This window comes from Meriones unguiculatus, chromosome 20 (genome assembly GCF_030254825.1).
Source record: "Meriones unguiculatus strain TT.TT164.6M chromosome 20, Bangor_MerUng_6.1, whole genome shotgun sequence".
NCBI lineage: Eukaryota > Metazoa > Chordata > Mammalia > Rodentia > Muridae > Meriones > Meriones unguiculatus.
The window spans coordinates 19,656,581-19,681,895 of NC_083367.1; the positions used below are offsets into that span (position 1 = coordinate 19,656,581).

A 25,315-nucleotide genomic window follows, 5' to 3' on the forward strand; every position below is an offset into this window, starting at 1 on the left:
AACAGCACATTACATGCCAGTCAGGTTTCTATAACTCTGTGGTCAATTTTCATTTCAGCTGTTAAACCTGAATCCATGAAGAATGAATAACAGAAAGAATGAAAGAAGGAAGGAAGCAAGGAAGCAAAGAAGAAAGGAAGAAAAAAAGGAAAGAAGGAAGGAATGAAGAAAGGAAGGAAGGAAAAAGAAGGAAAGAAAAAAGAATGAAAGAAAAAAGAAGGAAGGTAGGAAGAAAAGAAAGAAAGGAAGGAAGGAAGGAAGGAAGGAAGGAAGGAAGGAAGGAAGGAAGAAAGAAAGAAAGAAAGAAAGAAAGAAAGAAAGAAAGAGAGAGGAGAAGGAAAGCAAGGGAACAAAGAGCCTCCACACAGGAGGGATGCAAAGTGCTAATTTCCCTCACACAGTTGGCACAGGAGGGTGTAGGAACATAAGAAAGAACAGCAGATGGTTAGATAATACTAAGTAAGGCAAAGCCAAGCAAAGCTTGGGCCTTATTTATGCCTTCAATTCCATATACCAAATAGGTGTTCTTATACCCCACCCATTTCAAAAGGTCTAATAAAAACGAAACCCAATACCTTGACTCCCAAAATCTCGTGGGGCATCTGGGTTTTCAATTATCTGGTGAGGAAGACACACAGAAACAATTAGCAAATTTAGGCAAGAAAAGTTCTGATTCTTAGACATTGCAAAGCTCTAGGAAACAAAATGGCATCCGGAGTACTCTGCGTTCAGATGTCTTACCCAAGCATTCTGGAAGCATTTCACTGCATAAGTCCTTAATGAGAAAGACTGTGAGTCTCTCTAAAAACTATTGAAGAGTTCAAAACCTTCTAGGAATTTTAAGCCCCACGGTGTACTTTCATTTCTGGGCTATAACTTGGGGCAGAGTCTACCTGAAGAAATGACTTAATCTTTTTTGTACAGACAATAATTTTTCTCAAGGTGACAGGGTACACTATGCTTGTCCCTAACAGATCTAGATAGTGTTGTAAGAAGAATCATCCTTGTGGGATGTGGAAGTGCAGGTTCAAAGACGAACATAGCTCAAAGCACCAGCTTCCAGTTTAAAGGAGCACATCTTAACTTGAGACTTAACTTAACAACCTCTCTTGGCAGTTGCTAGGTAGATCCAGAACTATTAGAGCAGAGATATCACCTAGGAAAAGCAGGAAGTAAAAGAGACTTATGTATATATAAAATGGCTCATGTTTTCATGGTAGGCATAACTCAGTGATTACAGCTGAGAATGAGGTGACTCTAGTTCCTTACCTCTTTATAGCAGGATTTGTTTGATAAGGGGGCATTGTCATGCCAATTAGCTACCAGATCTGTAAATAATTCCAGAGTGCTCCATTTTTAATACTCACTACAAGCGCATATGTCTACTAGTCTGTATTCAAAATTTGCAAAGTCTGCTACTTCCACAGCAAATTTTGTGAGATATTACATCAGTGTCTCCAAAACAATAATAACTAAGGGAAGGCATCAGAATCACATTTAATGGTAGACGTACACTTAGAGCCTAGCCAGCAAATATTTATATGTGGCAACTTTGAAAATTCAGCAGCTTACAAGTCAGCAATGGATTTGCTCATCTAAATAACTCAGTAATAAAGTGAGATGATAACACAGTGTTTCCAAGGATGCAAAATTAGAACTGTGATCTGTTCTGGGGAAGGCGTGGAAGTTGCAGACATGATACGGAAGGTGTTCTTTATGCTATTACCTTTGCATTCCACATTATTTAGTGTCTTCCTGTTGTATCTAGGCCTTAATTCTGTGTTGGTATAGGAAGTCTTTCCAGCAATGATTCATGCTACAGAATATATATATTCTTCCCAGGTAAGCCTAAGTGTCATCCGGGAGACCAGAGAACTTCCTTAGAGCAAACTTCATCATTCTAATAGATGCTGCTCTTTAATAGCTTTTGAAAAGAGATTATTTTTAGGTGGAAAAACTGACAATTCCCTCTAAAAGACATCTCTAACTCTTTAAATGTTACCATCTTGAGAATTTTATTTTTCTGGGATAGGCAATCCATCTGTAAAGGACTACCTGAATAACAAAAAAAGGAAGTCAGAGAGAACGGCAATTTTCCACTTGACTTTGGATTTTGCCTTTGACTGGGATGAGAGTACATGGTCAGTAGTGAGCAGGACCAGCAGGCTGACCAGATTAGAGACATACAAGCTTTGCAGTATGCAGCCAGATCTCCTCGGCTGTACCGGCTACCATTCTATGGAGGCCTCACTACTAGAAGGTTGAGGCACATGAGTGGACGCCTAACACAGTTACGTACCATTTAGTGACAGGGCCATACTCAGAGAATGTCACTGCTGTGTGATTTTTGTCATTGTGTGACTTAAATCATATATACAAACCCCAAAATGATTGAGCTTGCTACACTGTTAGGCTGCATGTTGCACCACAGACGATCCTTACACAAAATGTTATTATGACTGTCTTCTACATACAGTTCCAAAAACAAGATTAAATGAACACAGTTGGGAGTATTTTGAAATACTGCATTTAAATGTTTTATTTAAAAATACTGGGTATTATTAATAGTAGAATATTCAGTTGTGTTACCAATATGGATGAAACATCATTTTAGAATTTTTAACATCTCAATTTTCTTCTTTTCTCCTAATATGTTTTATATTTATGGTTTCTTTTGAGCCAAAATTCCTATATCCACCATATCTGAAATCATAGTAGATCATTTTCAACAAGGGGTTAGCTAAAGTAACAGTGATATCTCAGATTAACAATTTTATCAGAAACTTGGGCTTTGGATATTATAACAAATACAAAAGGAGAAAATAATCATTTGTTTTTTTCAGATTATTGCTGCTTGCCTGCACTGGCTTCCTGAGCACACGTGGATGGAGAATATGGTCTGGGAATCAGAGCCCATGGCTTATCTGTGTTTCCTTCATGGACAGCTCATTAACTTTATAGTTCAATTTTATCCTCTCATCTGTAAAGTAAGGAATACAAAAATTTGACTTGACTATCTATAAAGTTCCCTTCAAGTCCATGGTGTTCTCAAAAATTAGAAAACTACTGAAGTAAAAAAAAAAGTGAGATATTTGAAATTAAACAGCTGAAAACTCCATCTCTACTAAATGAATGTCTGCGGTATTTCCAACTCCAACTGAGATTTCCTATCCTGAAAAATAATGAGTGTCACCTCAGGAGAACCTTGTTGGGTTTTATGGGAATTTTAATGAGTTATTTTTTATAGAGACTGATTTCAAAGGCAAAGCAAAACACTGCCTTTGAAGATTCATCTCTTATTCACACGCCTCGAAGAAAACGCTACAAAAAGTGGTGTTTTGATCTCCCGGATGCTCATGTTGGACAAACTGTGCAAGATGAGAGCAGAAAGCTCTGGCGGGCTTTGAGGTAGAAGATAGCCAAGCTTTACCTTGCAGGCCCTAACAGGTGGGGGAACATTCTGCTGTCACTTTAGTTAACACAAGAAACATCCAAACTCAGCATAAAGTGAGCTGATACTACTTGTTTTTCTTCATTTTACAAGTTTACAAGTTTACTATAATACGGTTTTAACTTTTCAAAAATTATTTTATGCATATGGGTATTTTGCCTGCATGTATATTTGTGCAAATGTGTGCCAGGTTCTTGAGGAGGCCAGAAGTCACTGAATCACTCGGAACTGGAGTTATGGATAGTTGTGTGCTGCCATGTGAGTGCTGGAAATTGAAGCCAGGTCCTCTAGAAGAACAGCCAGTGTTTGCAACAGTTGAGACATCTTTCTATTCCCCAATACATAGTATTTTTAACAACAACAAAATATTCAGTGGAAAAGGTCTCAAAACTGATTTTAAGAAAGAAAAGTAAAAATGTAAAACAACGATCAAAGTTTTATTGTATTTTATTAAAAAACCATCAGGGTGATCCACACTTTGGGGCACAATAGGCAAATTTCTACACATTTAAATATAGATGAATAAACATTCTCAGAAGACACATTACCCAGTGTTGTCAATAAGAAGTAGCTGTGACAGATGGAGCCCTGAGCCTGAGACATATGCTGTGCGGTAACACTCGTGTCATCCCAACCCAGTGCCAGACATGCAGCATGACAAGCTCACCGTGTTCTCCTGCCGCTGCCGTAGCTGTAAAGTCAGGTCACTCAACATCTGACTGAGGGTTGCACGCACAGCAGTGTTGATGCTGCGCTGGTGACAGCTGCATGTGTATGTCTCAATGCACACCTAGTAGGAAGACAAGAGCAACACGCACACGCTAGACAGTCATTTATCACAGTTCTTGAACTCAGGGTCTTCTCGCACTAGCTTCCAAATCCCCCTGAAAGGAAGAGTCAGCCTGACTTTGAACTATTTATCAATAAAAAATAAGTAGCCATATTTAAAACCTCTGGAAATTTGTTTTTAAATACTCATGGAAATCTTCCCTTGATTGCTACCACTCTACTGATCTCATGTTTCTTTGTTTCACGGGGAAATAAACACCTGTAGGGGTTTTGTGAAACAAAAGATTCTAAGGGAAACTTAAGCAGCTGGAGAAAACTGTTTGTTTCAGCACAGGATTGGAGGAATATCAGAGCTATAGTGAGTTTAAATGTGTCTTAACTATTGCTGTGTTCTCTGAGCAATGACAGAGGTAGAATGGCATGTGGGAAAACTATGCACCTGCCTTTGAGGCACTGTGATTCAACTCAGAATATCAGGTGGGAAACCACAGGCCTGGGCTTCCCTACATGCAGAAAGTCCCGTCATGGACTGTGTTCCCCTCAGGGAGCAAGCCTTGCTCACAGAGTTCTTTCACAAACAGTAGCTTCTGCTAGGGAAGAGTGACCCTGTGCTCATGCAGTGACACTCAGCCTCATGTGCAACACTGCCCGCTGAGAACCAGAGAGACATCTGGACTTGCTCTGCCGGAAAGATAGTGTCACCACCCTGCCTGTTTTCTGTCTGGTGTCCTGCTGAGTGAACATGCCTGTCGAGGCCTCAGGATATCTGAATGTCTAGTTGAACCTGAAGAGGCTTGGTGGTTGAACCTACTCAGACCTCGGACACCACCACTGCTAGTTCTAGAACTGACGCAGGATGTTCCAACGAGGGGTTAAGGCTTCTCATAATATTTCCTATAAGCCCACACCTGTTTGTCTATATCCCCCACTTTTATTCATTATTAGCCAGATAGAGCCAAGTAGTTGTGGTAATGATACTTGCTTTTTTGCCCAACGCTGGAATGCTAGTAAATTTAGGTATGCCCTGGTTACTCGCATGCCTCACTGGGTGCCTGTGCCCATTGATGCCCCTCACGCTAGGACTCTCTTCAGATAGAAAAGGGATCTTGGAACTACAGCCACCATTGTTACTACCATCTCATTGGCAGCTGTTGGAGCTACCACCAGGGCATTAGCCATGAGTCATACTGGGCAGACTGCTCAGACCCTGAATAATCATTTAGCCAATGTAGCTCATGCCTTAGTTGTACATAAAGGAATTAATGCTCAACTAAAAGGAAGCTTGATGGTGTTCAATCAGAGGATTGACCTCTTGCAGGAGCAAATTGATACCCTATGGCAAATCGCTCAACCTGGCTGTCAATGAAAGTATGCTGGACTTTGTGTCACTAGCATACAACATGAGAATTTTTCCTGTGCTGCAAATCTGTCTAAACAATTGTCGAGCTATATTTTAGGTAATTGGACTGGAGAATTCGATACTATGATGGAGCAGTTGAGAGTGGCCATTGTCACAGTAAATTCTACCAGAGTGGACGCAGGACTAGCCACAGGATTATCAACATGGATTGCTGCAGCCATGAATCATCTGAAGGAATGGGCGGGCATGGGAGTGTTAGCAGGCCTTCTGGTGTTGGTCTCCTTGGTTTGCCTGTGGTATATATGCAAGATTAGAGTCTCACAACAGTATGATGCAGCCATGATCATTCAGGCCTTTACAGCCATTGAAGCAGGACATTCTCCCCAAGCATGGTTGGATACCATAAAAAGCTAAAATGATACGCTCAGGATGCAAGGCTAAGCACTGCACTCAGGGTCAGCCGCTTTGGACCCAGAGAAGAGCATGTCTGGTTGCATGCGGGTTGAGGCCCCAGGTCCCGCCTCTGAGAAAAAGGTATCAGACGGGTCTGATGCTCTTTGGGTGGATGACACCTAAATGAACATCTGTACAAAGTCCCAATTTATTTCTAATATCAGAGATCAGACCTCTACTCTTGCCTGATGCGTCTAAAATAAAAAGGGGGAACTATAGAGAGCTGCGGAATGCTATGCCTTAAAGATGGAGCTGGTTTCCGCCTTCCACCTTCCCGATGGTGAGTGCTCTCTGTCAAGAACAATTCCACATTTGGCTAAGGCTGAGGATCTGGCTTGCTTCCATGTATGTGGACCTATCTGCATTGCCCACGTGGCACGCCTGGGTTGGCTACCCAGAGGCTATTTAAGCTGTGGGCTGGCTTTCCCCAGGGTCCGAGGATTGTTCAAGGTTCCTGAATAAACTGCATTGAAAAAAAAAAAAAGACAAAAAAAAAAAAAAAAAAAAAAAGAGGCTTGGTGGCTAGTTATAAAGAAATCCCAGATTTGGAGCAGGGGTTGGGGGTGGGAATCTATTACTTTATAAGGACTCTGAATGTCATGTCATGGCTTTTGAGGGTAGATGGGTAATTCTTAAAGCAGAGATGAGCCTAGAAATGGATGCCTGCTTTAAGTATGCTACTTTTTTTTCTCTCCATAAAGCATATGTCCTTATGGAGATTAAAACAAAGAAAGAATTGAATACAGTGAAATTGTTCTTCTAGGAACTGCTCCTGAAGGGCTCTAAAAATCAGAGTTCATACCTACATGGAAAGTTTAACTTGTTGACTGATACCTTGGAAGAGATGAAATGAGAGGAGAATAAAGATTTTTTTGGTTGCTGCTCAAGATGTGAGTTTGTTGGCCAGCCACACTATAACAACTGTTTAATAAAATTAACCAAAAGCAAATGTTTTTTTTCGTTATTACTTTTTCAGTGTTGGGGCTGAATCCAGGCTTTATATGTGCTGGATAAGTAGAATCCTCACATTTACCGCAACCTCTCGCTCTACAAAATAAATATTTTTAGAGTTTAATTCACACTCTTACAGAAAGTTTAATATTTTGTAGGGGACATTTGAAACTTAATACTATATTTGGATATCGGCCTACATGGATTCCTTCTAGATAGGATTCCTATTTAAGAAAAGAAAGGGAGGGTGGGATTGGGAGGAGAGGAGGGAGGGGCTTATGGGGGTATGCAGAATGAATAAAGTGTAATTGATGAGAAATTTAAGAAAAAAGGGAAAAAAATAATTTAAGAACCTTAAATGACTTTCAAAATTGGAGAAAAACATGGAGTTAGTCAATTGGCATGGAGCATGTCTCGCCCCTGGGGGCAATGGTCTCCTGAACCTACTCAGACCTCGGACACCACCACTGCTAGTTCTAGAACTGACGCAGGATGTTCCAACGAGGGGTTAAGGCTTCTCATAATATTTCCTATAAGCCCACACCTGTTTGTCTATATCCCCCATTTTTATTCATTATTAGCCAGATAGAGCCAAGTAATTGTGGTAATGATACTTGCTTTTTTGCCCAATGCTGGAATGCTAGTAAATTTAGGTATTCCCTGGTTACTCGCATGCCTCACTGGGTGCCTGTGCCCATTGATGCCCCTCACGCTATGACTCTCTTCAGACAGAAAAGGGATCTTGGAACTACAGCCACCATTGTTACTACCATCTCATTGACGGCTGTTGGAGCTACCACCAGGGCATTAGCCATGAGTCATACTGGGCAGACTGCTCAGACCCTGAATAATCATTTAGCCAATGTAGCTCATGCCTTAGTTGTACATAAAGGAATTAATGCTCAACTAAAAGGAAGCTTGATGGTGTTCAATCAGAGGATTGACCTCTTGCAGGAGCAAATTGATACCCTATGGCAAATCGCTCAACCTGGCTGTCAATGAAAGTATGTTGGACTTTGTGTCACTAGCATACAACATGAGAATTTTTCCTGTGCTGCAAATCTGTCTAAACAATTGTTGAGCTATATTTTAGGTAATTGGACTGGAGAATTCGATACTACGATGGAGAAACTGAGAGTGGCCATTGTCACAGTAAATTCTACCAGAGTGGACGCAGGACTAGCCACAGGATTATCAACATGGATTGCTGCAGCCATGAATCATCTGAAGGAATGGGCGGGCATGGGAGTGTTAGCAGGCCTTCTGGTGTTGGTCTCCTTGGTTTGCCTGTGGTATATATGCAAGATTAGAGTCTCACAACAGTGTGATGCAGCCATGGTCATTCAGGCCTTTACAGCCATTGAAGCAGGACATTCTCCCCAAGCATGGTTGGATACCATAAAAAGCTAAAATGATACGCTCAGGATGCAAGGCTAAGCACTGCACTCAGGGTCAGCCGCTTTGGACCCAGAGAAGAGCATGTCTGATTGCATGTGGGTTGATGCCCCAGGTCCCGCCTCTGAGAAAAAGGTATCAGACGGGTCTGATGCTCTTTGGGTGGATGACACCTAAATGAACATCTGTACAAAGTCCCAATTTATTTCTAATATCAGAGATCAGACCTCTACTCTTGCCTGATGCGTCTAAAACAAAAAGGGGGAACTGTAGAGAGCTGCGGAATGCTATGCCTTAAAGATGGAGCTGGTTTCCGCCTTCCACCTTCCCGATGGTGAGTGCTCTCTGTCACGAACAATTCCACATTTGGCTAAGGCCGAGGATCTTGCTTGCTTCCATGTATGTGGACCTATCTGCATTGCCCCCGTGGCACGCCTGGGTTGGCTACCCAGAGGCTATTTAAGCTGTGGGCTGGCTTTCCCCAGGGTCCGAGGATTGTTCAATGTTCCTGAATAAACTGCATTGAAAAAAAAAAAAAAAACAGAAAAAAAAAAACAGAAAAAAAAGAAAAGAAAGAAACACGTTTGCTTTATTTGTTTTGTTGGAGACAGGTCTCATTGTGTAAACTTGGGTGGTCTAGAACTCACTACATAGACCAGGCTGTCCTCAAAAAGCTCTCATTTGCCTCTTGAGTGCTGGCATTAAAAGTGTGTGTCCATTTTCTCCTATCATTATACACTCTAATGTATTTGTAATGTAATTTATGTGTGTTTTTAGGATGGTGTTTAAATCTCCAGAGCTTATCCTTTGAAATGTGATGAAATAACTTTCTCTGTAGTCTAATTGGATGTGCAAATACCATATGTATCTCATAATTTAATGGTTTTCTTCATATCTTACATTTTTTCAGGAAATCTTTGTAACTTTAGATGCTTAAAATAAGCGTTCACATATGTCTGAAGAGGACTTTTAATCCATAAAAAAGATCAGTATTTGAAGGAGCAGCCATTTTGAAAGCTCAACAATACACTTAACATAAATTTTCTTGAACTCTGAGATACACACACTAGCCAACCTTCCTTAAGACATGATATTAATTCCTTGAACCTGTAAAAGAAATCATCCATGAAAAATCAAACTTAACATAGCACAATGTTATTAAACAGAGAAGAACTTTGCAAATGCCAAATGTATTTGTTAAGCCAAATGTATTTTTTGAGTGTGAATGTCACACCCCGTTCTTAGTTGCTAATATTATAGGTATAAAATGGGCTGTAACTTATCCCAAGAGGCATATTATCAAGGGAAATGGTAAACACATTTACTTAGTGGGAAAAAGGTGTTAACCTAAGAAGCTTTTCTTCCAAATTTGGGGATATAATACTGAATATGACAAACGGATATGTCGGTAAATACAAACAGTATTACCTCTTTATAGCATCTAGGTTTTTAGGTATTCAGAATGAAATATTTTTTTGTATTTATATATTTATTCATCTCTCTCTCTCCTCTATCTCTTTGTGTATGTGGACAAAAGACCATCAATTTGTAGAGGTTGTGGGGTGACATGGTAAGGCTGGAAATAAAAAAAAAAAAGGAAATGAGGGTCTGATGTAATTATACTTTAATTGAAATAAAAAGATAAACTTCAAAAGAAAATAAAACTATACTGTCATGTCAATATATAGTGGATGCATGTTAAAAATTTTATTTCACTATTTCTGAGGGGACTGATATCTAACTAATTGCAGTAGCCCAAAGAACAGCAAAATTTATAGATCAAGAATGTGCAGATATACATAAAACTTTTTCTCAGCATGGAGAAGGGCTGCTGACTGAATCTCTATCAGGGGCCGTTGGTTTGCATGTTTACAGATAACAATTAATATGCATTTCCTCTATATCTGCAACATACAGCACTGTAAAATAACTCACAGGCTACATAGGATGTTTTGTCTCTTGTGGCAGAGAACCTAAGCAAAAATTTTCCTCAGTTACCTTTTAAGAATGAAATATTTTACCAGCTATTCTAAGAGTAATGTATGGATGATGGAGACTATAACCACAATGAATTGTATTTATGTATGGCATGGCCAAAAATGTTTTTAAAAATAGTTTCTTAAGCTGTCAAACTAGTTAGTTAATGGTAACAAGGTTTATATTTTTAACTGTAGTCAATACCAGAAATGTTTTCAATTGCACAAATGCTTAACTTCCTATACTACAAGGAGCACATTGGGAATAAAAAGAAATCAAGAAAATGACAAGTCAAAAAAACCAACCAAACTGAAGGCAGGCTGGTTTCTTCCTTTTCCCAGCATCATTCTACTTCAGCATTCCCTTTGCAACTGTCATTTAGAGCTTGAAAAACCTCAAGCCTATATCCCGGCCAGAAGTGTAAAAGATCAGTTGAAATACCCTAAGAAAAGCCAAAGCCCCTGATTGCCAGGGAATGTACTAAGATACAAGGCGGTAAAAAGAGCCATGACAAATATTTTTATTATTCCATGCATGTGTGAATGTGCAGCTTTGTGAAATACTAATCACAACTGAGAGCGAAATCATAGATGATTAATGATGCAAAATAAACTCTCAGAGAAGGAAAAGAGCCAGAACATGCAAGTCTCCAGGCATGCACAAACTGCAGCATTTTTATGTTATTGGTTAAGGGTGAAAGTAATAGTACCAGGTAAAACCTACCATTGAACCACTACAGGAAATAGCACTAAGGTACATAGTACTAAGTATATTTTGGCCAAAATAAGCATAGTTTTTAAAGCTTCAAAAATTTGCTTAGCTTTGTAAAGTATATACAATTTTCACTTTCTTGAACTATAAATGCAACTTTATTTTTCCTGTATGAATATAAGTTAATGGCATTTCTGTACCAAAATAAAACATGTGTGAAACTGAATCATTAGTTCTATGCAGGGAAAAGCTACAATATTTTCAATTGAAAAGTAAGTGATGCGAATGAAAATAAGTACAAGTTTACATTCCCACCAGCAGTGGAGGAGGGTTCCCCTTTCTCCACATCCTCTCCAGCATGTACTGTCACTTGAGTTTTTGATCTTAGCCATTCTGATAGGTGAAATCTCAGGGTCGTTTTGATTTGCATCTCCCTAATGACTAAGAACATTGAGCATTTCTTTAAGTGTTTCTCTGCCATTCGTATTCTTCTACAGAGAATTCTCTGTTTAGCTCTGTACCCCATTTTTAAAATTGGATTACTTGATTTGTTGCTTTTTAATTTCTTGAGTTCTTTATATATTGGATCTTAGCCTTCTGTCAGATATAGGGTTGGTGAAGATCCTTTCCCAGTCTGTAGGCAGTCATTTTGTTCTGACAACAGTGTCCTTTGCTTTACAGAAGCTTTTCAGTTTCATGAGGTCCCATTTATTGATTGTTGCTCTTAGAGCCTGTGCTATTGGTATTCTGTTCAGGAAGTTGTCTCCTGTACCAATGAGGTCAAGGCTCTTCCCCACTTTTTCTTCTAACAGATTTAGTGTATGTTCTAATTTGGGAAACAAGGCCAGATAGAAAAGTTTGCTTTGTGTTCTCTTAGATCTCAGCTTGAAAAGAAAAAAAAAATCTTAATAAGCTTGACATACATCGAAAACTATTTTTCTTCTTTGTCCCTCATGTTTATTTGGTTTTGTGTTTTGGCTTATGGTGCCATATTAAAATGGCTTAAGTCACCCTACATCATTAATTCCTGCACCATTCCAATTACAGTCTTCTTTCCACTCTATAGTTTTACTGAGACTTAGCCTTTCCCCTATGAATCTGCCCAAAATGAATTGTTCTCCTTATTCATTGTGTCTTCTAATTATAAATAATTCCACTCAGAACCAGAGATAAATCAAATCAGAGGAATACAAAAGGAATAAAGTGTAATTAATAAAAGTTAAATAAAAAATTAAAAAAAATTAATGTTCCAGTGTTTCACATTTAGTTGAGTACAGAAAATTAAATTTTGATCTCTGCAATTTACTCTTTCCTTGTGTGGTCAAGTTATATCAATGCTAATTGGTCAATGCTAATTCAATTGATCTGTAAAAACTTGGCTCCAATATAACAAGAGTCCCTTCTGTTTTGGGCATGTAGTTTCTGAGGATTGAATTTAGGCCTTTTATAGTATATGGATATGACAAGCAACTTTCCAAATGAGCCATCACTTCAACCATACAAATGAGTTTTCTTTTTGTTTTTGTTTGTTTTAACAAACATTTTTCTCATGCTTTTACAATTTCTAATGTTTGCTATTGTTTCTTTATGGAAATGCATTCTTCTGGATCTTTCTAAAATGACTAAAATTTATTTTAAAATTTCTAATATTTTATCATCACCTTGTTTCTCTTCTTGACTCTATTTGTTATCAATGTAGGATCATTGCTTTCTCTGAAATACGCATCTTTTTACTTCATCATCTTATGCTTAGAATTTGTTTTGTTGCTGGGTGTGGTGGCATATGCTTTTAATCCTAGTTTCTGGGAGGCAGAGGCAGGCAGATGGATCTCTGATAGTTCAAGGACCGCCAAATATACAGAGTTTCAGCATAGACAAGGCTACACAGAAACAAACAAACAAACAAATATCCACTGTCTCAAAATTTAAAAAAAGTTTTAATTTGGCATTGGGTTTCAGCTTATCATTGAAAAAGCTTGACTATTCTCTTTGCTCATCTAACGCACGCTGTAGATCTGACAACACAGTAGTATGAGACTCTGAATTAGCTTTAAATTTTGTACTTTCTCTTTTTTGTACCAATTGGCTCATCCCATATCCCATACACCCTTGAAACACTGCAACTTCCAAAAACCCTTGCCTTTGTGTGTTTTAGAGTCTGCATTCCTCTTGTCTGTTGTTTGATTTGATCCCATCTACTTTCTTAATTACAATAAATATTTTGCTTTGCAAAAAAAAAAGCTAATCAGAGATAAACAGAGATGCAAAATCCTCTTGCAATGAAAGACTAGCTTTCTCAAAGTCCATCTTACAGTAAGTAATACATGAACAGATAGGCCAGAGGAGTCTAATCAGAACCAATACAGAGATGGGTGCACGGGAAGAAAGAAAAAGGCTTCAAGGATGTAAAGAATTCCTTATAATACTTCCTCACTTTTGTGGCCTCAACTTCTTTGAGGTAGCAAACTTGCATATTGCCAATGGCCATGGAATCTTGAGTCAAACAGGCACGCACACGCATACACACAGACACACACACAACGCATCCCTATTTAACCTCATCTGTAAAAACAACATGTCTCAATTATCTAACTAAATGCCCATGGAAGGTCTGTCATTTTCTCACACTGATAGCACTTTGTGAGCAGTACAACAGAGTGGTTAACAGTAGCCCATGCTTGCAAGCTCTAGCATTAAATGGTCTAGGTTTTGAGTATCAAGCTGGAGAAACTGGGACAAGAAAATTAACTTTGCTCCATTTGTGGTTCTTTATTTAGCAAGAGTGTAGTAGAGAGTAAAGAAGAATGAAAATACTGAGCCACACTCTAGGGACTTGATGACTGATAGCTCTTATTAATCAGTGTTTTAGAAAAGACAGATGGGTAGGTAGAAAGTGTGAAAAAGGGAAGTCCCTGGAAACAAGAATGTTAAAAATGGGAACTGGGACTGTCTCTGACATGAACTCAGTGGCTGGCTCTTTGATCACCTCCCCCTGAAGAGGGAGCAGCCTTACCAGGCCACAGAGGAAGACAATGCAGCCAGTCCTGATGAGATCTGATAGGCTGGGGTCTGAGGGAAGGGGAGGAGGGCTTCCCCTATCAGTGGACTCAGGGAGGGGCAAAGGAGGAGAAGAGAGAGGGGGGGTGGGAATGGGAGAGGATGAGGGAGCAGGCTACAATTGGGATACAGAGTGAATAAACTGTAATTAATATAAAAATAAATAATTTCTTTTAAAAAGAATGTTAAAAATCAAAACCCAGTAACAATGGTTCTAAGACATTTTTCCTGAGCCCAACAAGTTTGCTATAGGGGAGGGGGAAAGACTAGATGTTTCTAGAAATCTAAGACCAAACCATCAAATACATATTTATAGCCAAAATTTTCAGCCTTTCAAAAAATGCTGTAGAGGGTGATGCTGTATATTCAATTGTTGGTTGCTATACTGGCAGAGAGCTGAGTACCAAAGTCCAGAGACTTTGGTACTGTTATTCTCATGGATCATCACCTGCCTCCGTATTTTGTAAACATACACCTTCCTCACTCACTGCTTAAACAAAGAGCTTTTGGATAATCTGCAGGAGGAGAAAGGCATGGAGTTTCCAGGCTGAGAGAGAGGGACTCCAGAAAAAAAGCAGATGCAGGGATTTAGAAGGGCACAGAAAGAAACAGGTGCTGACACTGAGTGAGAAGGAAGTCATTGTTAGAATAGTTGGGGCTAAAGATAAACTAAATAACAGTGAGTCTGCCTAACCATTTATAAATAATAATACGTCTTCATGTCTTTATCCACTCACTGCTGGATCAAGAAAGTCCAGCTACAGGAGACCTTGGCCATTTCCATGCCCTTGGCCTTTCTCTATATTAACGGGATGACTATCTGTGGAAGACTCAGTATGTCTTCTAACCTACACATAAGGCTATGAGATGCCTGTGGCTGAACCATGACACTTCAGTGGAAGTTAAAACCCAATGTCCAGGGACAAAATGATATAATCTATATTTTAGAACAACATGCATCTATCCCTGCTTACTAAATTCTGAATAAATAAAGAAGCACTCTGATTGCCAGTCTGTCAGGATGTAAAACTCCTCCCAATACTCATGACTAACTCATTCATCCCTCGTAGCTCTTGCATCCACCCTTCTTTAGGCCCTGACCTCACCTGGGGCTGGACCCTGGCAGCCTGAGTGCAGTGGAGTGGGAGCCTCGTACTGTTGCTTTCAGATCTAAAGCCTCAACTGAAGCAAACCCAAGCATGCATAGCCCTAAGATCCACGATATTAGGAGTAAGGCTGACTGGCCATGCAACATGTTTCTCACAAAGCAAACCAGCAGAAAAAATCCCCCCAATCAGCAGAGAAGGGATCAGAGAGTATCTGCTGGTACTCAGACTTAGTCAAGTGTGCCCCTCAGTCAGAGGGAAACCAGCAATGAGCAGAATGCACAAACAGGTGATACTCACTTCTGCGATCTTCAGCACGGCACTCCCATTCATGTCAAATGTTGGGGTGTAAGTGATGCACAGCAAAACCTAGACCAAGCAAGTAAAGGAAGAAGGGAGAGACAGTTAAAATATAGGATATGTTTGTATGCTTGTTTGTATGAAAATAACCCCCATAGGTTCATATATTTGCATGCTTAGTCCCCAGTTGATGAACTGTTTTAAAGGACTAGGAAGTATGTCCTTCTTGGAGTAGGTTTGTCCCTGTTGGAGGTGTTACTGGAGGTAACACCTTTGAGGTTTTAAAAGCCTACAACCAGGCCCTAGCACCAAGATCTCTCTCTTTCCCTTTCCCCTTCCTTTCCTGCCACCCCCCACCCCCATCATTGCTGCATATGGACTAGGATGTAAAACTCTCGGCTACTGCTCCAGCACCATGCTTATCTACTTCATACCAGGATGATCATGGACTAATCCTCTGAAACTATAAACACGCTCCCAATTAAATGCTTTATAAGAGTTGCCTTACTCATGGTGTCTCTTCACAGCAACAGAACACCAAATAAGACAGTTGTATAGGCGGTCTATGCAGTCTTAGCTGCATGATTCCTTTGCTTTAACTTGACTTCCTTCATGTATGATATCTGCATGTTAGTGCAATGTTCATATGTCCATCTTCATGTATATCAGTACAGGAACATGTGTGTCACAGCACAGGTCAGAATTTCTGTCCCACCACTGATCTCTAATTAGTGGATACAGATTGCCTTGTAAAAGGGAGTGGGCCTTAAACAGAAAGCCTGTGAACCCACTGCTATGGTCTACATGAGTAAAGGATATTGACAGTTCTTGAAAATCAGAAAAAGCCCTAGCAAGCCTGTCCAGATAGAGTGATTCATCAACACAGTGGTCCCTGCTACAACCAGAACAGGAGAAATACAACCAAAGCAAGGACCAGCACAAAACTGGCGAGAAACAGCATTTTTCCACAGCACCAGGAGGTCTGTCCAACAATAATACATGTCAAAACTGATACTAAGGATCAGGAAAAAAAAAATGACCAGTCCAGGAAATGCTAGGTCATGTCTCATGAATTATTTCAGCTAATTTTAGACATGTATCATAATGTTTGCTCCTATCTTACTGATAGGAAAGATGTACCTCGGAATGATAAAATAGGATGCTTATGATGCCATGGATAACTGAGTTTAGATTTGAATTTAGGGGATTTGACCCTATGTGCTGAACCACTGTCCAGCACTGCCTGTACTTCCTTCATTTTCTGTGCCGAACTGAAATATCACTGTGACTCTTCTTACACCTTCCAAAACCACACGGGATTAGCCATGCTTTTATGCTACTTTCTTCTCTCCTGTATCTCTCCCCAGAACGGTGCATGGAATTCATGGAATTTTCTTACTTTCTGGCCCTGGAATCCCCTTCTTCCCTAAAATATGTAGATAAATGGTAGATGACATTCATAAGATCTTTAAAACTCATTAAATATTTTTTTTCTACTAACAGAACTAACAGAGATTCAATCAATAAGAGTCCCTGGCATTTAATAATCACTTCCTTCTTTTACAGAGAGAAATCCAGATTTTCACCTCTCCCTGGATTCTGACTTTTTTTTTTTTTTTGGAATGTAAGTATTTAAGGGAAAACTTATTACAAACTCTGAGATTTATAAAATTCTGTTTAGTCTCTTCTTCTAAATTACTCCACACTGATTACAAAAAGTGTTATCATGATAATTCATGTACTATTTTAGAATTGTGTTTATCTTCATGCTTGCAATATTTATAACAGGTGACAACAGGTTCCATTGCTCGTATTTGCATTATTTAATTTATTTATTTATTAAAATTTCTTCACTTTGCATCTCAGCTGCAGCCCTCTCTCTCATGCCCTCCCAATCCTCTTCTACCATGCCCCTTCCCCAGTCTACTGATAAAGGAAGTTGGTCTCCCCTTCCATCTGACCCTAGCCTATCAGGTCTCATCAGGACTGGCTGCATTGTCTTCCTCTGTAGACTGGTAAGGCTGCTTCCCCGCCTTTGTGGGAGGTGATCAAAGAGCCAGCCACTGGGTTCATATCAGAGACAGCTCCTGTTCTGCTTACTAGAGAGCCAGTTTGGAGACTGAGCTGCTATGGGCTACATCTGTACAGGGGTTCTAGGTTATCTCCATGCACGGTCTTTGGTTGGATTATCAATCTCATAAAAGACCCCTCGGTCCAGGACTTTTGGTTCTTTTGCTCTCCTTGTAGAGCTCCAGTCCCCTACAGTCCTTTCTAACTCCCCCTTCTTTCACAAGATTCCCTTCACTGCCCAAAGCTTGGCTATGTCTCAGCATCTGCTTTGATACCATGCTAGGTAGAATCTTTCAGAGGCCCTCTGTGATAGGCTCCTGTCCTATTCCTTGTTTTTGCCCTCTTCCGATGTCTACCCCATTTGCCTTTCTGAATGAAGATTGAGCATCTTACCCAGGGTCCTCTTTCTTGCTTAGCTTCTTTAGGTGTACAGATTTTAGTATGATGATCCTATATTATATATCTAATATCCATTTATAAGTGATTATAAACAATGTGTGTTTTTCTGTTTCTGGGATACCTCACTGAGGATGATCTATTCTAGATCCCACCATTTGCCTGCAAATTTCATGATTTTCTTTTTTTATTTGCTGAGTAGTATTCCATTGTGTAAATGTAGCACAATTTCTGTATCCATTCTTCAACTGAAGGATATCTGGGTTGTTTCCAGGTTCTGGCTATTTCGAATAAAACTGCTGAGAACATGGTCGAGCAAATGTCCTTATTGTGTACTTGAGCATCTTTTGGATATATGCCTAGGAGTGGTATAGCCTGTTCTTGAGCTAGCACTATTTCTAATTGTTTGAGAAAGTGCCAGCTTGATTTCCATAGTAGTTGTACAAGTTTATATTCCTACCAGCATTGGAGGAGGGTTCCTCTTTCTTCATCTTCTCCAGCATGTGTTGTCACTTGAGTTTTTGAACTTAGCCATTCTGAATGGGTATAAGGGGAAATCTCAGGATTTTAATTTGCATTTCTCTGATGGCTAAGAATGTTGAGCATTTCTTTTAAGTGTTTCTCTATCATTCAATATTTCTCTATTGAGAATTGTTTAGCTCTGTACCCCATTTTTTAAATTGGATTACTTGATTTGTTGCTTTTTAACTTCTTGATCTTTATATATTCTGGATATTAGCACTCTGTCAGATATAGGGTTGGTGAAGATCCTTTCCAAATCCGTAGGCTATCATTTTGTTCTGATGACAGTATCCTTTGCTTTACAGAAGCTTTTCAGTTTCATGAGGTCCCATTTATTGATCATTGATCTTAGCGCCTGTGCTGTCGGTGTTCTGTTCAGGAAGTTGTCTCCTGTGCCAATGAGGCTCTTCTCAACATTTTATTCTAACAGGTTCAGTATGTCTGGTTTTATGTTGAGATCTTTGATCCACTTGGACTTTAGTTTTGTGCAGCGTGATGAGTCTGGATCTATTTGCATTTTTCTACTTGTAGCTATCTAGCTAGACCAGCACCATGTGTTGAAGATGCTATTTTTTTTTCCATTGTATGGTTTTGGCATCTTTGTCAAAATTTAGGTGTCCATAAGTGTGTGGGTTTATTTCTGGGTCTTCTATGCAATTCCATTGAGCCAGGAGCCTGTTTCTATACCAGTACCATGCAGTTTTTATTACTGTTGCTCTATAGCACAGTTGGAGATCAGGGATGGAGATACCTCCAGAAGTTCTTTTTTTGGATAAGATTGTTTTAGTGATTTGGGGTTTCTTTTTATTCCATACGAAGTTGAGAATTTTTCTACCAAGGTCTGTAAAGAAAGGGTTGATAATTTGATGGAATTGCATTGAATCTGAAAATTGCCTTTGGTAAGATACCCATTTTTACCATGTTAATACTGCCAAGCCATGGATGGGAGATCTTTCCATCTTTTCATATCTTCTTCAATTTCTTTCTTCAGAGACTAGAAGTTTGCTTTTTTAAATATACTTGCTTGGTTAGAGTTACCCCAAGGTACGTTTTGTCTTTTGTGTCTATTGTGAAGGGTGTTGTTCCTCTAATTTCTTTCTCAGACCTTTTGTGGCTTCTGACTTTTCTTGCTGAAGAAAAACAGATAGGAATGTGCTATAGCCTGCTGCTTGACCCTACACCCAACATCTGTGCCCACCTGTAGTGTGTGGCCTACCAGAAACAACCTTCTGGAACTTTCTTCATCTGGTTCAATTCATGAGTAAGCACAGAAGCACAAACATATACATAATACAAGAGATGTGCCTAACCACCACACCAAAAACCAATGTCACAATTGCCTGGTGTAGAAAGAACTCTTTCTCAGTCAGTTTGATCTGCTGGCTAAGTCAGCTCTGGGGGGGGGGTGTTCAGCAAATTGTATATAACTACAAAAAGAAATATTCTTTTGGGGGGGCATCACCAGCTAGACAAATTACTTGTGGGTTTTATCTACAGTTATTTTTTTTCTAATCCATATAGGTGACTTCAAAGTGTTCTGTATTATTGTATCCAGAAAAAAAGAATTTGTCTTTTGACCCCATGCAATATAGTTGTCTTATAATTGCCATCTTAGAAGGTGAGCTTGGTAGGCGAGAGAGTGTAGTAAGGACATCTCAGTACTTGTTTGGAGGGAGTTTCTATTTTCTGTGACTCTACATTACAAAAGTCTAGTGTATTGCCTAAAGCCTCTGTCCTTGGCTTGTCCTTTATGGCTCTTGTAAGGCTCCTTCATGGACTTCCTTTGGGTCTCATCTTCCAGCCTTTAACTTAAGTGTCACCACCTTGGATATCCCCTTCCGTCTAACACCGTTCTTCACATGGTCTCTGTCACACCTTGAACATACCCATCTCATACATTACTGGCTTGCTTTTGTATTTATACTCTTTTCTTATGCTTTCCTGCTTACTAAGTACTTAGAACAGATTCATCTGATGCTTCCTTGCTTCAATATTTTGCCACACTGGACAGGCTCCTCTACTTCTCTTTTTACACCATGTGTCTGGCAGAAAGAAGAAAAGTTAAGAAGATAATAGGTAGAGGTGGCAGTGATGGTCTTTGGTCCCTTGTTCCAGCTGAACTTGTAGGTTTTAGAATACTGGCAACAAAGACTGGCAATGGGTAAGACTTTATAAGAAACTAAGGGCATTTTTTTGTTTTTTTGATTTTTTTTTTCCTGAACTGGTTAACTATTAACATTACTTAAAGGGCCATCAATCTGTTTTCTGATTTCCAGCTCCCTTTGCATTCATTCAAGGTGCCAAAAAGCAGATTTGGAAAGGACTTTATATTTGACCCAGTTTTCAGTAACAGGCCTAAGAATCAGGCAACTAGGGGGAGTGGAGACAGGAGGAGGTAGAGGAAGTGAGGACTATAAATTTGGCAGTATTCAAAGAAAACTTCTCAGGGGAAATATAGGAAACTCATTCATTTTTTTTCACATGTCAAAAAGTGTTGGCAGCAGAGAAGCCCAGTACACTGGAAGGGATGCCTCCAGCCAGGGTGCAAAGAAAATTGGGGATCTCCTACCCGTTCCCAGCCCCAGCCCAGACAATGCCGGAAAAGACAGGCTTTGCACAGCAGTCTTTAGCTGCCAGTATTCACAGATTCTCTGAGCTATCTGGAAAAAGTAAAACCAACAAATTGAAAACAGAAAACAATGGGAGGAAAACATTAATAAGGCATGCTATTGTGTGGAAGAAACTGGGTCTTAATCATGGGACTGATGGTATCCATGACCTCCAATGACTCACAAGATATCTAGCCAGGCTGATGTGGCAAGGAGCAAAAATGAGAAATGGAGTGACTATTCTGCCCCCAGTGCCTAGCCAGCACTAATCCTTCAGATCACAACACAGACAGAGCGTAGGAAACATAGGATAATAGCAAATTAATTTAGTATCTGACTTTCTCTGGATAATGAGCAGGTAAAAGTTTCCATTAATACTGTGAGTACATCAGTTTCAAGGAAAACAAGAGTGCCAAAACATTAAGGTCAATTCTGTTAGAAACACATCCTTCCCATGGGAGGTAAAACATATTGACTAAATTAGCACTAACAGGAACCCCTTGAGTGACAGGCAGGATCTAGCAAGTGAACTGGCTGGCATGGCCTCAATAAATGAGCAAAGAGAAAACAGGAGCAAAGTTTCCCATGGAGAGAGAAAGTGCACGACCATAGCTACTAAAAATCCAAAGTCCCTTTAAAAAAATACAATAATTGAATAGCTGATGCATGTAAAAAGAAGTAACTCTTCAACCAAAACTGTATGATAAAAACCTGGGTTTAAAAAAATGATTATAATTAGAGTGGAAAACAGAAACTTGGACGGGGAAGATAGCTTAGCTGTAAAGTGTTTGCCGTACATACAGAGGGATGAGTTCAGGCCACAGAGCCCATGTAAAAGCACTGAGAACAGTAACATGTATGAAAATTATCTCAGTTCACTTGGTTCACTGACCAAGTTTCAGGCCAGTGAGAGGTCGTCCTATGGCCTCAACACGTGTACTCACACCTGTACAAACATACGAACACCCACCGACCCCTAAACACATATGCCCTGCACCCATGCTCACCAGTGCAGTGCAGATCCTGAACTGCAGACAGAAACGGAAGGTTGAGCTAAAATGTCAATCATGCCATTTCATCTCATGATACTAAAGAGTCACTGTCTTAACCTGATGTGGCAGGTAATAGGACATCCTCTTTTTTATCTATTTGCCCTAGTTCTAAGAAATGGCTATTCTGAGATATTTGGAATTGTTTTTAGTCAACACAAGATTGGGGCAGAGTACTTAGATATCCAACTTGCAAATTATTTCAGACTATTTATTAGTTTATGGTTATGTTCCAGGTTTATATATGGCCTTTATTTGTTGTACTTGTAATAAGTTAATTGATATTCATTACATAGGTCCTGATTACCTAATTCTAGGAAAGAACATAAATATTCATTACAATGAGATTACTGATACAGTTCAGCAACTAAAACAAATTGCTTCTATTCCTAGTCACTCCCCTCTAAATTCCCCATAACTACCACTTCTAATAAGTAGTCTTACAAATCTATTTTTAGACACTACATTTCTCTAAGTTTTAACTCCTAATTTAACTTTCTAAGCATTAAAAACAAATAAAATTGTCCCTCAGTATCTAAGGGACATTAATTCCAGAGCCTCACACAGATGTGAGGGATATCTAAGGGATATTAATCCAGAGCCTCACACAGATGTCAGTCTCTGCATGCTCAAATTGTTTATGTAAAGTGAAATAATATTTGTATATAATTTACCCACATTCTTAAAATTTTCAAATTAGCTTTAGATTACATGCAATATCTGATTCAACATAAAAACATATAAATAGTTGTTATACTATATTGTTTAGAAAATAAGGACAAGAATATATTTACATTTGGTTTCCAACTCCACTGGTTAAACACAAAGGTTGAATTATGGTAATTGTGTGCCAATTTATCTCTCTCTTACTATATGACAAGCCTTTGAATGTCTTGATTTTATCTCCTCACAGTTGATACATGTTGGTAAAAAAAATTACTTGTTGAGTGCTATGTTATGTACTGTAGGCAGCCTATGAAAGCCATGAATCTAGCCCAATGCAAAATCGTAAACTTACTTAAAACTTAAAAGGTTTTAGAGGATTATATTTTTGGAACTCAGTTGTGTGGCTTTTAAGCATAAAGGTTGTAGATGATAGCTCTGTATTATAATGTGAAAGGTTGAACCAGACAGGGAATTCAATTGTCTTCCAAAAGTTCATGGATTCAAGACTTGGTCACCAGCTTCAAAGGCCCATTGTGAGATGAGAGAGACTTTCAGGAGGTGGAGAGGAATGGAGGACCTTAGGTCACTGGAGGAATGGCCTTGAAGGAGACCCCCACCCATTCCACTCTCTCTCTCTCTCTTTCTGGACACCATGAGGTAATCAGCTTTGCTTTCTCACGTGTTGCCCACTATGATGCTCTGCTCTGCAAGAGAAAGCATCAGAACCAGAAAATCAAAGGCCCTCCTAAGGTTGACTTTCTCAGGTAGTCTGCCATTGTGAAAGAAAGCTGACTGATGCACTGAGTAAAAAAATAGAAAAAAAAAAACCATTGAATTTTAAAAGTCCATTCAGCTACACACACAAAAATTTGTAAGCTTCTTGTAACTTAATCTCTCGGCTGGATTTTAAGAAATCAAACTGCACTGACAAACTTACTCCTCTCCCTTCTCCTTGCTGTTGAGACCCTCCTCAGGACGGGGACAGTCCCTCACATAATCTCTGCTTCTATAAATGTGGGGCTTTTGATAATCGCAGGATTGATTTGAATATATTCCAAGTGATTTTCTCAGGATGGCTATCAAATGGCTAGAGACAAAATGATTCTCTGTGAACCAATTAATAATTAAAAAACTATTCTAAACACAGCAAATTATAAATTCCATCTAGAAGGACAAAAATAAAAAAGAAATAAAATAAAAAATAAAGCTCAGTGATTTAGGTAAGGAAAGATTCTACAGCTTGTGCAACTGGAAATGACAGAACCATTGGTACATAATCTACAACCCTATGTTTTTAAGCAAGGCAGCAATAATTCAGTAGATACAAGTTTGTACTTTAGGAATCAGAAATATATATATAAGGATATACACATAACTATATGAGTGCTGTAGAAAAAAAATCTCTGGTTTTAGCTGTCTGGAGAATGCTATAAGATGAAAATGAGAAATTCAGAAGAAACTCATAAAATACAATGATATTTTCAAAGTTCCACTTCATATTTGACTGCATAGATTGTATTTTCTTATTATGCCTCATACAATCTTATCTAATAACTAGAACAAAAGAATGAAAGCTATCAAATGTCCTTAGCCAAGCACTTCTTTTATTTTTTATGATTTTTTATGTGTGTGTGCATATATATATGTATGGGCACATATTTTCTCCTACTGGAAGAGATTTCATTTCTTCATTATGTTCCAATTTTGAAGTTACTCTTGGCTCTGCAATTAGTTTGAATCTTTGGGAAGTTTGACTTTTCAAACATGATAAACTTAACTCCCAGCCCAGCTATGGAACCTTTCCAGGAAATCTAAAAGGCTAAAAGAGTCCTTCTGCTCTAGTGACTGAGAACGCCTAGCAGTAAATTGAATCATTCCAGTTTAGTTACAGAAATAATCTGATTATATAGGCTACCTTGATTATAAAATACAAATCTAAAAAAATTCTCATTTTTGAATCCATATTCTCACCTGTAATTACAATTTGGTTTGTCGCATCTGTTGTTTATTTTGGTGGGCCAATAAATATAGACCATGTGTTTCCTTCTTCTCTCTTTAGTTAATAACCAAGTTAACAGGCAATTAGTAAGTATGTGCCAGCTGCTCTGCTTAGGCACTAAAGGATAAAAACCACTAGGTCTACAATTAGTTTTTACTTAATATCTAGTAAAATTTTCATCCATGCCTGAATCAGAATTTAGGACTAACAAGAGATATTTACAGTGTACATTTTCCCTGAAAAAGCTATCATAGGTCTCTAGCTAACATAATTCACGTCTGAAATGCATCTTTACAACATGAAAAGTGAAATTAAAACAGAGCAAGAGGTGGCAGAGGAAATGATGTGCCAGCTGCCTCTAGAGGGCGGGGGGGGAGGGGGGAACGGGTCAGACTAGATTCTCATGTGATAAGTGCCTTGGCAGACTTCCAGTCAGCTCTCAGCACTGGGACCT

At 39.1% G+C, this 25,315-nt stretch overlaps 1 protein-coding gene across 1 annotated transcript in view; it reads right to left on the bottom strand.

Annotated features, from left to right (window-relative positions):
* Arfgef3 (ARFGEF family member 3) overlaps window positions 1–25,315 on the bottom strand; it is a 169,006-nt gene that overhangs the window by 76,883 nt on the left and 66,808 nt on the right. Inside the window, exons 5-7 of the mRNA XM_021658764.2 lie at window positions 15,551–15,619; window positions 4,119–4,241; window positions 576–618 (exon numbers count right to left, since the gene is read on the bottom strand). Coding sequence (XP_021514439.2) covers window positions 576–618; window positions 4,119–4,241; window positions 15,551–15,619 — 235 coding nt within the window. The remainder of the gene's footprint in view (window positions 1–575; window positions 619–4,118; window positions 4,242–15,550; window positions 15,620–25,315) is intronic.